The sequence below is a fragment of the Pygocentrus nattereri genome, chromosome 26 (assembly GCF_015220715.1).
Source record: "Pygocentrus nattereri isolate fPygNat1 chromosome 26, fPygNat1.pri, whole genome shotgun sequence".
Taxonomy (NCBI): domain Eukaryota; kingdom Metazoa; phylum Chordata; class Actinopteri; order Characiformes; family Serrasalmidae; genus Pygocentrus; species Pygocentrus nattereri.
In genome coordinates this window covers 25,249,982-25,266,419 of record NC_051236.1, presented here as the reverse complement: position 1 = coordinate 25,266,419, position 16,438 = coordinate 25,249,982, and the positions used below count along the sequence as shown (strand labels likewise).

At 40.9% G+C, this 16,438-nt stretch overlaps 1 protein-coding gene across 3 annotated transcripts in view; it reads left to right on the top strand.

Moving 5' to 3' along the window:
• Positions 1-16,438, top strand: part of wwc3 (WWC family member 3) — a 62,417-nt gene that overhangs the window by 35,367 nt on the left and 10,612 nt on the right. For all 3 annotated transcript variants that reach the window (XM_037535110.1, XM_017698158.2, XM_017698157.2), the window contains exons 5-12: positions 281-360; positions 6,824-6,953; positions 7,384-7,530; positions 8,808-8,881; positions 10,831-11,079; positions 12,537-12,626; positions 14,211-14,761; positions 15,850-15,970. In XM_037535110.1, coding sequence (XP_037391007.1) covers positions 281-360; positions 6,824-6,953; positions 7,384-7,530; positions 8,808-8,881; positions 10,831-11,079; positions 12,537-12,626; positions 14,211-14,761; positions 15,850-15,970 — 1,442 coding nt within the window. The remainder of the gene's footprint in view (positions 1-280; positions 361-6,823; positions 6,954-7,383; positions 7,531-8,807; positions 8,882-10,830; positions 11,080-12,536; positions 12,627-14,210; positions 14,762-15,849; positions 15,971-16,438) is intronic.

Here is a 16,438-nt window from a genome sequence, read left to right as displayed (position 1 = left end):
GTTGATTCCCATCACCACCACTGTAAAGAAACCATTTTGCATCAAAACCATCTGAATAACTTTGCATCCTAACAATGGAATTGTGTAGAGAGTATGATGTCTTTTGAAATTCCTCCTTGCATTTTGGAAAGAAACCCTTGATATGTGTATGTGTGTATATAATATATATATATATATGTGTAATAGTGTTGTGCTAATAATTGTACTGTTTTGCATACTGAATTTATATGAAAGCAAACCTGCGTATGAGTTGTAATGTCAGTCTCTCTTGTGTTCACAGCTCTGTAGACTCAAACAGGAGCTGGCCCAGATGAGGCAGGAGCTGCAGTACAAGGAAATGGGAGTAGAGACCCTGCAAGAGTGAGTTTTATACAAAACTCAAAACAAGCCCTGTGTTAAATTTATCTTTCCTCCATGCTTTTGTTTGGAGATTCAATCTGTTCCTTGAATTTTCTGTTTCCATGAGTTTTTAGTCTCCAGTTTGTATCAGGTTTCCTCTGTTGTGAGCATGTCTATCTGTTTTGGTGATGTGCGAGTCTATAATGTCTCCTGCAAGTTTGCACGTTGACCTTGGCAAGATTTAAGGCTTTCATTATCAGTCTGTGCAGTCCTGGACTGTGATAACAAATCTCCACGAAGGAGCATCGCCCACTCTGAGCATTAATAGCAGCGGTTCAATGAAGAATTGAGTAGTTCATCAGCCAAGACTGACTTCATTGTACAATAAAAGCTTCTTGAGTTGTGCACTAGAACTACGAGGATGATATAGCCAACAAGTAATGTAAGCTTCTAGCCTTCATGTTAGCATTGTGCAAACTCCATGCCCATCAAACCATGTTGAGTGTTGCAGTAATTTCCAGTAGACCTGCTTATGTAGTTTCTAGCACTGTGTGATGTACTGTTATTCATCATAAGTATGTTGTATCGCTAGAAACTGAAACTGTGGTGGCTTGAAGGATATTTTGTCCATTGTTTTTTGTTCATTGTTGTAGAAAAAGACTGCTTTGATCGCTGTGCACATACTGCTGTTGTCCATCTCTGTCAAAAGGCTAAAGCTTGTTGGATTTCTCCTCTAATGACTGCTGACTTTTTCAGCCCAGGCTAGCATTTCTCTTATACACAGCACCATGTACGTTCCATATGGAAAACACTGAACATATCCCATCATCCAGTGTGGCTAAATGTGGCACTGTTTATGTAGCAGTCCCTGAGTGCAGTGTGATTATGGCACTAACAGTCTACGACTAGTCCAAACAGGCCCCTTTTCCCCCTCACGTTCTCGCTACATACGATGTGATTCAGACCAGTTTCAAATAATGCAGCTAACCAGAGCAGTTCAGATCTATTTAATGATGTAATTGTAAGTATTATTCAGTTCAGTGAAGCAGCAAACCAAACATTTACTCCATAGTAGAGGACTCTCTTAAAATAGCTGCAGTGGAAAAGGTCCACTTAAAAATTCCTGGGGGTTTTTGTTGTTTGTTTTGTGTTGTTTTTTTTTTTCTTCCCCTTTTGTGAATAGTCTTCACATGAAGCTGTAGTGGAACAGCATTTGGATGCTGTGCTTTGAATGAACACCAGCAGGTGGTCGTTGTTTTTTTCCTTGTCTTGAATGTGTGTTTTTTGAAGAACGGGATATTTGAGGAGACACAAACCTGTGTGTGTGTGTGTGTGTGTGTGTGTGTGTTTGAGAGAGAGAGAGAGAGAGAGAGAGAGAGAGAAGTTGTGTTCTGGAAAAGGAGACTCCACCTCAGGAAGAGGATGCACCAGTGGAGTGCAGAGAGCCAAGGCAGGAAAGAGGGAGAGAGAGAAGGGGAGGGAGGGTGGACGAACAAAAAGTGCTTGAAAGCAGTTTGAAAAACACAGATATCTGGCAGCAAATTCCTTGCTTCTTCCTGCGTCCCAGTGAGAGCGCTTATCTCTTAGATAGAACACAACTCGAGTGGCTCCCAGAATAGCAGCTCAGCTCTCAGAGCTTCAGGAAGATAGAAGATGGAGGCGCCCTGCCTGGTTTCTCTCTCTGATTCAGATTTGACCTGTATTGTTAAAAACTAATGAAAAAGCAATGCTTATTACCAACAGTGACTATATAAAGGGGTAAAAATGTGTGAGGTGTACTCTCAAGCACGTCTTTATCTGTTTCTATCATTTATCTACATATCAACACTCTCCAAAGTAAAACCAGTATGTCCAAAATGGCAACTTCACAGGAGAAGGGGAAAAAACACTCACTTTTAATGTAAAGAGATTATATTTCAAGCCAATTATGTATAATTTCTCATTGTTTTTGGACAGTGCCAATAAATTAGCGATGTACTGATTATTTATGGCTTTTTCATAGGATTCTGAACTCTTTCCAGCCAAATTGGCCCATGGCCTTATTCATTCATTCATTCATTCATTCATTCATTCATTCATTCATTCAGTTATATATTAATTTATTATATCCGTAACTCACACGGTGTGAACACCAGGAACACATTAGTACAAATACTTTTTATGAGGCAAAGTTGTAACATAACATTTATTAGCTCTGAAAGGCCAAACTGAGAGTTTATTAGTTGCTTATTTATATAATATGAAATAAAATAAAGTGCTCCATTGAAAGTAAGAGGTGACTCGCTGTTCAGCGTAATGACTACTGCTATAGCCGCTGCAGCAGCTTCATTCAGACACAGCACGAGTGGCTGGCTGAGCAAAATTGGCCATTTCCTATTGTGCTCTGCTAATATATATACGCTATATTGCCAAAAGTATTTGCTCACCTGCCTTCACATGCAAATGTGCTTGAATGACATCACATTCTTAATCCATACGGTTTAATATCATGTCGGCCCACCCTCTGCAGCTTTAACACCTTGAACTCTTCTGGGAAGGCTTTCCACAAGGTTTAGGAGTGTGTTTATGGGAATATTCGGCCGTTCTTCCAGAAGCATATTTGTGAGGTCAGACACTGATGTTGGATGAGAAGGCCACGGCTCACAGTCTCTGCTTTAATTCATCCCAAAGGTGTTCTGTTGGGTTGAGGTCAGGACTCTGTGCAGGCCAGTCAAGTTATTCCACACCAAACTCGCTCATCCATGTCTTTCTGGAGCTTGCTTTGTGCACTGGTGCGCAGTCATGCATTAAGTGTTCCTTTCACTGGAACTAAGGGGCCGAGCCCAACTCCTGAAAAACAACTCCACACCATAATCCCCCCTCCACCAAACTTTACACTTGGCGCAATGCAGTCAAACAAGTACCCTTCTGGCAACCGCCAAACCCAGAGTCATCCATTGGATTACCAGATGGAGAAGCCTGATTCGTCAACACCAATATATTTTACATCTCTGGAGTGGAGATATATACCAATATGCTACTATATTAAGGCATTAAGTACCCATCCTTGTACTGACACTCCTTGTCTGTTTAATCAGATCCACTTACCATATAGGCACACTTTGTAGTTCTGTACAGACTGTAGTCCATCTGTTTCTCTGTATACATTGTTACCCCCCATTTATGCTGTTGTTTAGTGTTTAGGAGCAGATATTATTTGAGTGGTGGATCAATCTTCACGCTGCAGTAACACTGACTTGGTGGGGGCATGGTAGTGTGTTGCGCTGGTAAAAGTAGATCAGACACAGCAGTGCTGCTGATTTTTTTAAATGTCTCCACTCTCTCCACTGCATTAGACACATCTACCTTGTAGGTACACCTTGTAGATGGAAAGTCATGTTACTCTCCTTTCATTCCTGTCATCTTCAATGTTTCATCCTGGGGCTTGTGTTCAGTTCAAAATCACTTCATCTAGCAATAGAATCGCTAATTATTCCTCACACTGCATCACAACCATCCAAACACACAAGCCTGCAGTAGGGAAATCCCGCTGGAAGTGATGTCAGAGAGTGTCAGCCCTGTAAACAAGAAGTCAGTGCAGGTTTTGCAGTGTTCTGTGTGGTGTGAAAGAGGAAAGAGAGAGCTTTGTGTCTGAATATCAAATCAGACAGGTGGTTTTAGCTGCAGTGTCTGCAATGTTGCCGCTGGCTGTAGACACGATGCTGTTTTTCCTTTTGCTGTGGTTGGACTGTGTCTAATGTGACAGACAGGTTGTTTTCCTGCTAATCAGAATGGCGGGGCTTGTAAGCTAGAGTTATAATGAGTGAACCGGCTTAACCCCTTCAACTGCAAACTCAAGGAGAACAGAACTTGCCAGACTTTACAGTGGCTGCTGCTGCTGTTTTTAGCTTTGCATTGTATGCTGGGTCGGTTTTCGACTGAATCAGGATGCATAAGCAGCTCTGTCTGAGATTACTCTTTGAGAACTCGACACTGTTTCAGGCAACTGTGTGCATGTGATTTCAGGCATGCAGATTACATAATGACATGAGTACAATAAACATGATAGCTGTGTATGTTAGCTGCATTAGCCTTTTCACTCCAGCACAGAACTAAGCAACAGACATCACAGAATATGTCTTGGGGTAATGGGAAAAATGTTTAATTTCATCACAGCTGTGATGTTATTCATGATAATATATGACCTCATACTGGTCCTTGTATACAACAGTTTGACAAAGTAAAGAAAAAAGTAAAGCAAAGAAGCTCCCAAGTGGTTTGCAAAGTGATCGTTATTGTAGTAGGAGGAAAATTCAGATCAGGTTGAATACTTTTCAGCCAATCAGATTGTGAGGTCTGACCTCGCAGTTGTATAATAATTGTATTGAGTATTAATGAACTGGTAATTGAGGGCTGGCTACCCCCGGTTTCTGCCGTGCCTGCACACAGGCCTGTTCAGTGTGATGGGTGGAATGGGCTGGCAGGCATGGAGGTGTGCGAGTTGGTGGGTTGGGTGGGGTGGCCGGTGCGGGGAAGTGGGCAGACAGGGAGTGGGCCATGCGCTGGCTGGGCAGGGCTGCATGTGGAGGCTGGAGGTTAGAGGGGGAACAAAGCCCTGCTTGTGCAGAGAGTCTCTGTCTCTCTTTCTCTTTTAACTCTCTCTCTTTAACTCTTAACTCTCTCTCTCTCTCTCTCTCTCTCTCTCTCTCTCTCTCTCTCTCTCTCTCTCTCTCTCTCTCTCTCTCTCTCTCTCTCTCGACTAAAAAGCTGCATAATGAACTTCAGTTGTTGACGGCATGTCTAAGGTATTTTTTCAAGTTTAAATGTTTGCTGTCAGATTAAAGTATATTAGAGTAGCTGGTTTAAGGGTGAAGGAATGGCTTGTTGATTCTTATCTTTGTGTATGAGAATGGAGCTCACAGTGATGTGACTATTTCTGACTGTGTTCATGCTTTTATGTCACTGACTTGCAGTTTTAGTAAAACTTCGGTTTTCTGTACCAGTTCAGTAGGATCAAAAATGGGGTGTTAATATCTAAACTGCTTCATTGCACAAATAAAGAGAAATAGAGGTGTAAGCTCTGTACTAGAGGTGTTGAAATCCAATGCATTTTCAGATGTGAGTTGCCAGGTTTTCTGCATGGCCCTAGGAATTGCATTCTGTTACTCTGAACAACATTTCAGATATAACACTCATGCAGGAGGATGAGTGTGTACGTGTGCACACTCTGGTGCTTTGAGAAGGCAGACATTCCATGACGAGTGGCTTAAGCAGGGCTAGCTCCAGTTTCACTTGCCTAATTATTATGCCTTTGAGACCAGAGGCCACACCAAGTTAAAACAATATTATTCTAAAGTGGCTAAATGGTTAAGCTGTCTGTCTGACAGAGTGGGCAAACCTTCAGTGTTAAACTTTTACACTCTCCTACCTAAAGTGCAGCCAGGTTTAAGAGTCTGTTGTGTAACATACAGTCTGGATCTCCTTTTAGACATGGGCACTCTGCTGTTTATTATGCGTTTTCTCTGTACATCATGGCCCTCAGTCGATGTGTGAAAATAACACTTAAGTGGAGTAACACCCTGTTTCACTTAAAGACACCTTGATTCTCTTTTAACTCTGTGACTGGGTGTGGCGTAGGGTTTTTTAAACTATGTTTAGGACTCTGTACATAAACATTTAGACACACATGATTTCGTTAGGTGGTAAAGACAAAGATTGAGAGAGAAAAATATGGGCATGTGAGGTCAGTCACTGTTGTGTGAGAGTGTGTGAGAAAAAAATGAAAATTCATTGTGAATTAAAATATTTTTGTGTATGCTTAGATCAATTACTGTTGATTGTTAGTCACTGAATATTCAACCTATTATTTTGATGAATATTTGAGTTGTCTGAGTTTTATGTTAAAGGGTTTTTAAGCTGTGCCCTCACTGTCCACTCACTCCACCTTGTTGATCCACCCTGTAGATGTAAAGTCAGAAACTCTAACTCATCTGCTGCTGCACAGTTTGTGTTGCTCATCCTCTAGTCCTTCATCAGTGGTCACTGGACCCTTTTGGCTGAATATTTTTAGTTGGTGGACTATTCTCAGTCCAGCAGTGTGACAGAAATATTTAAAAGCTCCAGCAGCTTTGCTGTCTGATCCACTCAGACCAACGTAACACACAATAAAACACCACCTAAGAATGATCCACCACCCAAATATTACCTTTTCTGCAGGGGTCCTGTGAGGGTCCTGACCTTTGATAAACAGGGTGAAAGGGGGCTAACAAAGTAAGCAGAGAAACAGGTGGACAACAGTCTCTGTAACTGTTGGACTACAAAGTGCATGGGCTGATAAAAAGGACAGTGAGTGTGGATACAATGTAATTGTACTAACAAAGTGCTCATTAAGGGTGTAGGAGAGTGTGAAATATTCTTTTATCATACTTATTGCCAGCTAACCACTGCTGATCAATAGGAAAGACTTATTTGCGTTAAATTAACGGTGATGTGTTTCCCTTCATAGAATTGACCGGAAGATGTCCAGCAGTCAGACCAACTACAAGCTGGACGAGGCACAGGCTATCTTCAATGAACTGCGCAGCATTAAGAAGGCCATCAGTTCAGGCGAGAAGGAGAGGCAGGACCTCATCCAGGTCAGCCTCTTTTTCAGCACAGGCACCCTTTTTCCTACACATTTGCCTGACTGCTTATTTTGGTGGAGGAGAAATGGGTCCTGTGATGTTGGCTTACAGATTTTTGGCTTGTTAGCCATGCTCAGGAGTTTGGCTCTTTCATGGTGTCCTTCCCACAGACGCTTTCCGGCCGCTTCAGTGTTTATTGTTTAAGTCAGAGCTGCACAGTTCCTTTCCACTCATAACCTGCCTCGATACTGCCACCTTGTGGCAAATATTTTATTCTGGTATTATTCGTTTTTAAAAAAATGCAAAAACATGTTTTAAAATGACACAGCATAGCACCTCTGTTTCGCCTTATTGTGTGCTGGTATTAAAGGTGTGTATTGAGGAATGTAATCACTCTTTCACTTATTTCTTTGTCTTTTCTCCGCTGGTCTGTGCATCTCAGAGCCTGGCAAAGCTGACCGTGAATTTCCACAGCCTTTCCATCGGTGACTCCATAAATGAGGTGGCCAACAGTGCAGGAGCTCTGAGCGACTCCTGCAGCATGCAGCAGTACACAGACGCTGGCTGCCAGACGGACCTGATTGGGGAGGTTGGTTTATTGATGTGGACGTAAATTCTTCCAGAATAAGTACTTTTAGAATATGATTATACATCTTAGTCGAGGCTAGACAGATAAAAAAAAATGCACTAGCCACTTGGGCCACTGAGCCAAGTAATCTTGTGACCAAAATTAAGGGTTTGTCACCAGAATAATGTTATCTTATGTATATTGTATTTACAATTAAGAAACATGCTTCAGTACAAAGTCAGGTGATGCTTTGAAAAAGAAAATATTTGTTAATAATTTATATTATTAAAGAACACTGCCGTTGTGGTGACTGGGGGGGGGGGTCCCCCTCTTTGAAGCTGTTGCACCTGATGTTATCATAGGATATTTTACTAGATGTTATTTAGCTACTGACTCTCACTAGTTTACACCTTATTTTATAGAATATTTGCAAACCTCAGCCAACAGAACAGTGTTCATGATGCCAGCTCAGCAGGAGGGCCACCAGTTTCCATACCACCACATTAGCTGTCGCAGTGGTTGCAGTTATAGAGTTGCAGCAAAACCTGATTTTTCTGATTAGTTTCATGTCCAGTTAAAAAAAAGGGAATAATTAGGCAAAACTGCAAATGGCCTCTCAGGCCAGTCTACAAGTTTAGTGGCCAGAATGTGACGTCAGCACCACTGGGCTATAGTTACCATTGCCCTAACCTCATTACTGTTTGAAAAGACTTTCTTGAAAAACCAAAGTGGAAGCCCTTCCCAGTCACCAAAGTTTGTTTACTTAAGGAAATGGGTTCCCAATGCCCATAAAGAAAGTGTTTACTGTTATGTAACTGGTTTGTTTTTGTGCATTGCTTGTGTACATTGTACTTGAACACAGGTGCTTTTATGCCTTACAATAGGGAAGAAAATAACATTTTAGAAAAACTAAAACTAAATACATAATCTAAAAGCAAAAAAACAGTCAGTCAAATCAGTTATGTAAAAGATGTAAAAAATTACTGATTATTTTCAGTATGCAGCTATTTTTACCATGTAAAAGTGTTACGAGCTTTTAATATTAAAATGAAATTGTTTAATTTTAATAGAATTTCTTTTTGCTCCATTATGGATGACACTTTTACATTTATTACTTCCACTCTGTTCCTTATTTTATTCTAAGAAAGCAAGAGACAGTATTGCCTTTGTTAAACGTTTCTTTAGGCAGCTTTGAAAAATATACTGACTGGAGATATTAGCTTTGTAGCGACTATAAATTTTAACCTCCTGACTTATTGCAGGATCCGTTTTGTAATTTGCAAACTTGTCTCTTTCAGTTTGGTACCCAGGAATCATCACCATTAGTTGACAAAATCAAGCTCAACTGGCAGTATGAGGAGGCCAAGAAAAAGTGAGTCCTGTTTTTCGTCCTTCTGTGAAGGAATGGGGTTGCTGTATTGCTGAAATACTACTTTTTCCTTCCTTTTTACACTCTAAATTTAGTCTTTTTTCATTGTGAAGCACTGTTCTACTGAATCACTGTCACCTAGGGATTTGAAAGGAAATTGTAGTTGAGATTATATTGAATTTGATCCCTTTCTTTGCTGAAGCTCTTTCAGCTGGCTGTAGGAGAGTTTCTGAACGTTACTCCTCACTGAGTTTAGAGGCCGGTGATCACATGCTTTATCAGCTGTGTGGCTGTTTTTCTGTGAAACCTGCAGTTGCTCATGGCAGACATGTCTTTTGCAATTGTAGCTAAACAAATTATGTAGATAACCTTGCTGCTTTTAAAGTGACGGGTCAGCAAAAATAAAATGTGCAGTAAGTTACATAATTAAAAGTAGTCGTCACAGCCACCGTAATGGCTGAAGTTCATATGTGCGTTTGGCCTTTTGTGTAGATGTCATGCAATGTCAGAAACCACATTAAATCTTACTGAGAAGCCACTTGTGAAGTGCCAGTCCCTGAAGAATACACTTCACTGCTCTTTTTAGTATTTAAAAAGTGCAGTACTGGGCTGCCACTACTGACAGATGTCGCAGTACAGCAGGGACGTCCCATGTTTTTATGCGGGCTGCAAGTTGACTTCTTTACAAAGAGGCGTGTTGCTATAGCCACAGTGCTAGCCACAAAGCTGCAGCTGTGACGTCAGTAGGAGAAAGAGAGGTAGAGAGGAGGAGGGATGGAGGAATGGAGAAGGGGGAAAAACCTGTGGAAACTTGCATGCTCTATGGCTGAGTCATGTCGTCTGAACTCCAAAACACACAAACACGCATTCAAAGCCATCTTTCAGTAACTCACCCGTGTTTTACAACATGCGTGACCGCTGTGGCGCACCTGACCCTGCACTTTTACAGACACAGCAGACACACTCGCATGCAAAAGTTTGAACACCCCTGCTCAAGTCAAGTGACAATAAGTACACATCCTTTACAGATAACAGACATCGTAATGCACAGGTACTGTTTATTTGCTGAATTGAACATGATTGAAAAAATTAACACATCTACAGCAGTGATTCTCAAACAGTCCTGTACCCCTCAGACATTAAACTTCTTGTTGCATACCCCCTCTCATTCCAGCACGCAGATCACCATATTTGACCCCCTAAAATCCCAGACTTGTTACATACGAAGCCATATTATTTAGTAACTGCAGGGACTTCAGTGCACACTGGTTCAGCTATTCTTAGCTTATGGAAGTGTACAATAAAACTTTGGCCCTGCCAGCAGGTCCTGGCCATTTTAAGGGGTTAAGGCACTAAAAACGTTCAGTGCAGGATACTTACTTCATTCATACACACAACAGTAGACAATAAATTAAATGAACTCTTCTGCTGTATTCAGGAGAAACTAACGCAGCGCGCGGAAGGAGTGAAACGAGTGAAGCGCATTCTTATTCAGCACAACCTTTAGTAATAAAGAATGCCTATTTACCCATTTAGTTTTACAGGGGCTTTTTACTCATTTGGATTGGTTGTGGACTGTTTGTGGAAGGTAATATAACCAAAGTAACTAACAGACTTAAATCATAATTTTGAAATCATTTTGAAATTGAAAGCTTTTGCCTAATCAAGAGTCCTTAATCATTCCCACTAGGGTCTTTTTGCCTTATTTTGTGATTTTTGCAGGCTAAAATGCTTCGTTGGCTTTTCTCAGTATTTCTGGTGATCTTTGCACTTTTTGGGAGAGAGTAATTCCCAAAAATTAAACTGTAGAAATCTGAAGGTATTTCTATCCCTAGAGTTTATACATTATAGCTTTAGAGTTAACTACTTATTCAACACACTTGTGAACATCAGATTCATCCTCTCTGTCTCTCTCACTCTCTATTCTCTCCCTTTATATCTCACTCTCCCAGAGTGTCCAGTATTCAGCACCAGCTGGCCCAGTTGGACAGTGAGAGCTGGTCGGGGCGTGCTGAGGCCGACCGAGACAGAGACTGTCTACAGCTGCTGAGGGAGAAGGAGGCATTCCTGCAGGAGCTCACATTGCTCTGCCAGCAGCAGCACCCCCCAGAGCTCTTCCTCCAGCTAGACGAGGAGAGGCGCAAGTTGGAGGATGAGGTGCAGAAAGCCCAGAGCACACAGAGTCAGGGGGCCAACCAGAGGTCAGCACTCAGCATTACTGCATGTAGACTGAAGATTTGTCTTGTTCTTGTGCAAGCATTAAAATGCTATTTCAGTATCAGCTCAAAGGCATCATCAGAATCCAGCCTGTTTACACTAACTTAAGAATACTTTTCCAGGTAGATGAGACAGCAGCTCTGTAAGTTACTATGGATAAGAAGCAGCATCTGCTGTAAGTGTAGACTGTGTCAGTACACTAACTACACTGCTTCTGTTTCTGGAAGAACATTTTATACTGCAAAGACAAAGAGTACTTTTAGACTCCAACAAAGTGGTGACAGGACTCATTACTAGCAAAAAGCTACAATTTAAGATGTAGCAAGATGCTGCTGTGTAATGGTGCATTCACAGGAATGTTCTGGTTTGCAGATTTTGTTGAATTGTGCGATAGCGAACTGCTGCTTGTAGCTGAAATAAAATCCGGGCACCACTATGACAGGAGTGAAAAGGGTGTTATCAGCAAAAGGGCACAGAATGGCAATGGCAGTAAGCTGTTGACACTGCATTCCAAAACATCATGGTAGTTGCATTGTACATCAGAATACTGATAGATGCTTTCAGGTAAATAAGGGTCCCTCATCCCCCTACTGGGAGCAGAGACGGTTTAGTGGGCATGAGTGGCTGCTAATTATGAACAATGTTACTCCAGAGATACGAGAGAGATGTTGGCCACACATGGAGCCAGTGGACTGCCTCAAAGCTTTAATCTAAATTCAGACCACCGAAGTTCTGTGCTTTACCGACTGTGTTAACAACTTACGTTCTTATGATACAAAGTGAAGTTATGCCATGTGTGTCGTGCTGTGTCGTTAGTAAGCAGGGCCAGTTAAATATGGAATAGATATGTCTTAAAAATAAAAGCACTTAATACTACAGTTTATTTGAATTATTTTTAATGTATTTATTTGTTGCTTATACATCATATATAGGTCTGTACTGTCTAAATGCAGTTTTTTTATACAGTATTGATATTATACAGTGCTATGTAATGGTATTAAATTAGCTTTAAAGCTTTTTTTATATTAGCTTTAAATATCTGGAGATGGGTAAAAATACTTGTCTAGAGAGTTTATTTGTTTAAAAGACACTACATTAGACTAAATACCAATAAATTATACATTGTTATTAGATGTGTCTCATTGTGTTAGTTTACCCATTGCCAAACCTCTCCATACTGAAGATAAATATTTTCATTTAAATTCAATACCTGCTTCTTCTAACCGAAAAAATAAGAACTGTTCTTTAAAAAGAAAACTGAAATATGCAGTAAAACATTCCATTCTTGTTACATTTAACTGTTTATGTGCATTTATTTAATGTTATATAGTGCTTTATTCAGAAAATCAAATCTCATTTGCTACTGAGGTAAATAGTTTCAAAGAGTTTTCTTGGCTGCTGAAGACTTTTGTACAATACTGTACGTGTGTGTGTGGTGTAGGATACTGCAGCAGGAGAAGAGGAATGTGTTGCTGAGACAGCTGGAGGAGGCCACCCGTATCACCACCTATCTACACTCTCAGCTCAAGAGGTACATTATAGCTTTACATACTGTACACATATATAGAATATATACATTTCAAAAGCAATGTGCTTAGTCCTCATTGTGCAGCAATCATTTACATAATTGTTCCTTAACCCCAAATGTAGTTGCTAAACAAAGACATGTTATTGAGCTAACAAATAATGGAAGTTTATGTATTACATACCATTGTGCAGGCTGTATGTTCAGATCTTCACACGCTTCTGTCACAGTGAGTTGTTAAATAAATACATATAGGCTGAATTATTTAGTTTCTGACACTGTATAACAAACATCAGCTATCAAAATGGACAAAAGTACAACAAAGACTATGTTCACATTACAAGCCTTATTGCTCAGTTCAAATTTTGCCTGGATCTAGTATTTAACACGATGGACCACTTTTTCTTTAGGTCAGTTCCTGTGGTCATTACTGCAGTGCATTTCTCTTGCAGCTCATGGCAGCATCAGGTTTAATAGAGTTTCAGATTTTGCTGGCATGTAGTTTAGACAGAGCTTGTTTATGAGGAGCCTGGCCACTTCCTATTTCTCTGCTATGTCAAAAACGTGACTGTAAAACACCAGAGGGTACCCGCGAGCAAGTCCTCAGTGAATGGGTGTAAAAACAAAAAGTTAAAACAGTTTCTATTAATTCACCCAGAACTTTCCCTTAATTTTATGTAGTAGAAGGATGTATTTAAAAAAAAACAACAAAAAAAAAGTACCTATAGTTTTTCCTTTTTCTACAGCAACCCGGGTTTTGGGCAGCAGGACGCTAGCATTACTGCTGCTCGAGTTCAGAAGCTTTTAAAACACATAACAGGAGTGTTAAAATGTTTTATGCTGTTTATTGTTCAGGAAATGAATGCAGTCTTTTCCCTTGAAAATGTTTAAGCATTTATAAACTAATTTTACTCAAGTGCTCCACCTTAACCCATTCATTTTGGACTCGCTCGGGAGCTCCTTCTAGTGTTTGAGAAACCTGGAAGACAGAGTGGTAATTCTCCTCTCTGCAAGTTCTCTGGTTTTGATAGCAAGTTTGCTAGCTAGCATATTAGCCATTATAGTTGATGTCAGCTAATTTAGCTTGACTTTTAATAAGTTGCAGATCAAAATCTTTTAAAACTTGCTTAACTTACATCTGGATTAGTTATGCATGCTAATAACTGCATGTATCACTTCTGTTCTGTGCTTCAGACAGGAGAATATTCTTTAACAGTAGGTCTGTTATTTAAACTTGACAGGTTTTTAGTAAGAATTTACTTTGGTACAATTCAAGGCCTGCAACTAAAAATGAGGCGAACTAAAACTCTACTAAAGATTCGAGACTTGACTCGCACTCGTATCCCAGAGACTTGACACTCCACTTAGAATGTAGTTGTGAACACCTCCCCTCTATCTGATCTATTGTGTGATGTTAATGGTGTACATAAGCTTTTATGACTTGCAGCTATAATATCCATGTAATTCCAGTGTAAAATGCAATGATGTCTAAACTAATCCGCTATTATTTGAGAGAAAGTGTAAATGAAGTTTTTTTTCTAGAACTTCAAAAATGCTCACAGCCCCCTTAACTCCTCTCTCTTTCCTTAGTCTCTCAGCCAGTTCACTGACCGTGTCGTCCAGCAGCAGCCGAGGCTCTCTAGCCTCTAGCCGAGGCTCTTTAGCATCTAGCCGTGGCTCTCTGAGTTCCGTCAGCTTTACCGACATCTATGGTCTGCCCCAGTACGAGCGGCAAGAGGGCTGTGTGGACGTTCCGGACCCCTCCTTCCGCTACCTGCTACCTGTGGAGGCCCCAAGCAGAGACACTTCTGCGTTCGGCCCCAAACGTGCCCACGACGCTCCGCAGTCGCTCACCTCTCTCTCCTCCCGCTCTTCACTCTCCTCGCTGTCCCCACCCAGCTCCCCCATGGACACCCCCTACCACTCAGGCCCACAGGACTGCCCCCTCACTCAGATGACTGAGGAGTACATGGAACTGGCTAGCCGGGGCATGGTGCTGGAGGGGCTCCGAGGCCAGATTCAAGCCCAGCAGCAAGCTCCCCTTTCTGTGGAAGCTGAAGCAGGAGGCCCCTCTACAGCTCACCTTCTGGAGGGCAAGGGCCATAGAGATGGCGGAGTCCAAACGCCATACAGTTCTACAGGTAAGAAAGCTCATTCCAGCATTTTAACATCATTCTAACATTTTAGTAAGTGTGCAGTTGTGACGTATTGATCTGAAAGTGGAAATTCAAGTCTGTTTTGAAGTGTTCTAATGGGTGGTCCATGTCCTAAAATCACTGAGCCCCTTGATAGGTGGGATCACGTATCAGCATGTACATGAATGGCCTGAAACATTACTTAATATACCCTACAGCTTGCAAATAATGTTAAATACGATAAAATAAAGAATATTTGAAAGAGTGCCTTAAAGGCTTCAAATGGCTGTGGATTTTTTTGTAACCATTAGTGGCCTTAAAAACAGTGTGGAAGAATGAATGTGTGCGTCATGGTCATGGGGTGCTAGTAGATTTTACAGCAGCAGGAATTGCATAAGAAAAGGCTACTTAGAGGGCAAAGGTTACAGTATTAAACACTGAGATACATGTGTGATTATGACAGGGAGCATGACTGCAGTATACAATGATAGGTGACTGAAAGGTCTTGTCCTCATTCAGTGGTCCATTTTTCTGAACTGTTTCTTGGTGAAAACAATATTTTTTATGATTATTATTAATAATACGTTAAATGAAAATTTATTAAACATTGTTGTATTGCGTTGTATTTTATATTGTATTTGTTTGATAAAAAGAATGAGGTGATTTTTTGGATGCCACCACGACTTGCTTATTGCTTTATTAATCAATGTAGGAATCATAATATTCAGGAAAGTTTTTTTGTTCAGTAAAAAAGTCATTTTCAAATATAAAAATACAGCAAAGAAAAAAGGTTGTTTTTTATTCCACTATTTACATGTTATATTTATATGTTACAGTCTTAAATAAATACAGTCACCTTTGTGTATCATGCTAAATGAATATAAATAAATCATGGTAAAATGTCATGATGCACTGAGTTGTTTCCTGAAGAGCTGTAATCATATCACAATTACAGTGTAAACGATTTACATTCATAATGTAATAATAATATCTCTGTCTCTCTCTCTCACTCTCACGCTCCTCTCTCTCTCTCTCTCTCTCCCCCTTTCTCTCTCTTTCTCTCTCTTTCTCCCTCTCCCTCTCTCTCTTTCCAGGAGTGACCCTGCGCTCTAACGGTGTTAATCGAAGTGGTCGGAGAGCTCGCCGTGTGTCTGCTGGTGTGAGTGAGGATGTGTTGGCCACAGACAGTGGCGTGTTTGAGGCCTGGAGCAGGAGGTTAGAGCATCCAGCCAACCTTAACACACAGATATATTGCAGGGCAATTCATGAAGCCCATTTAACACTATTTGGTAGCCTTTATCTAACAAAATCTCATTAGTTTCTACACACACCATATTGCAAAAAGTATTCAGTCACCCATCCAATTAATTGAATTCAGGTGTTCCAGTCACTTCCATGGCCACAGGTGTATAAACCAAGCCCCTAGGCCTGCAGACTGCTTCTACAGACATTAGTGAAAGAATGGGTCGCTCTCAGGAGCTCAGTGAATTCCAGCGTGGTACCGTGATCGGACGCCACCTGTGCAACAAGTCCAGTTGTGAAATTTCCTCACTACTAAATATTCCACAGTCGACTGTCAGTGGGATTATAACAAAAGGAAAGCAATTGGGAATGACAGCAACTCAGCAACCAAGTGGTAGACCACACAAAGTGACGGGGTCAGCGAATGCTGAGGCGCATAGT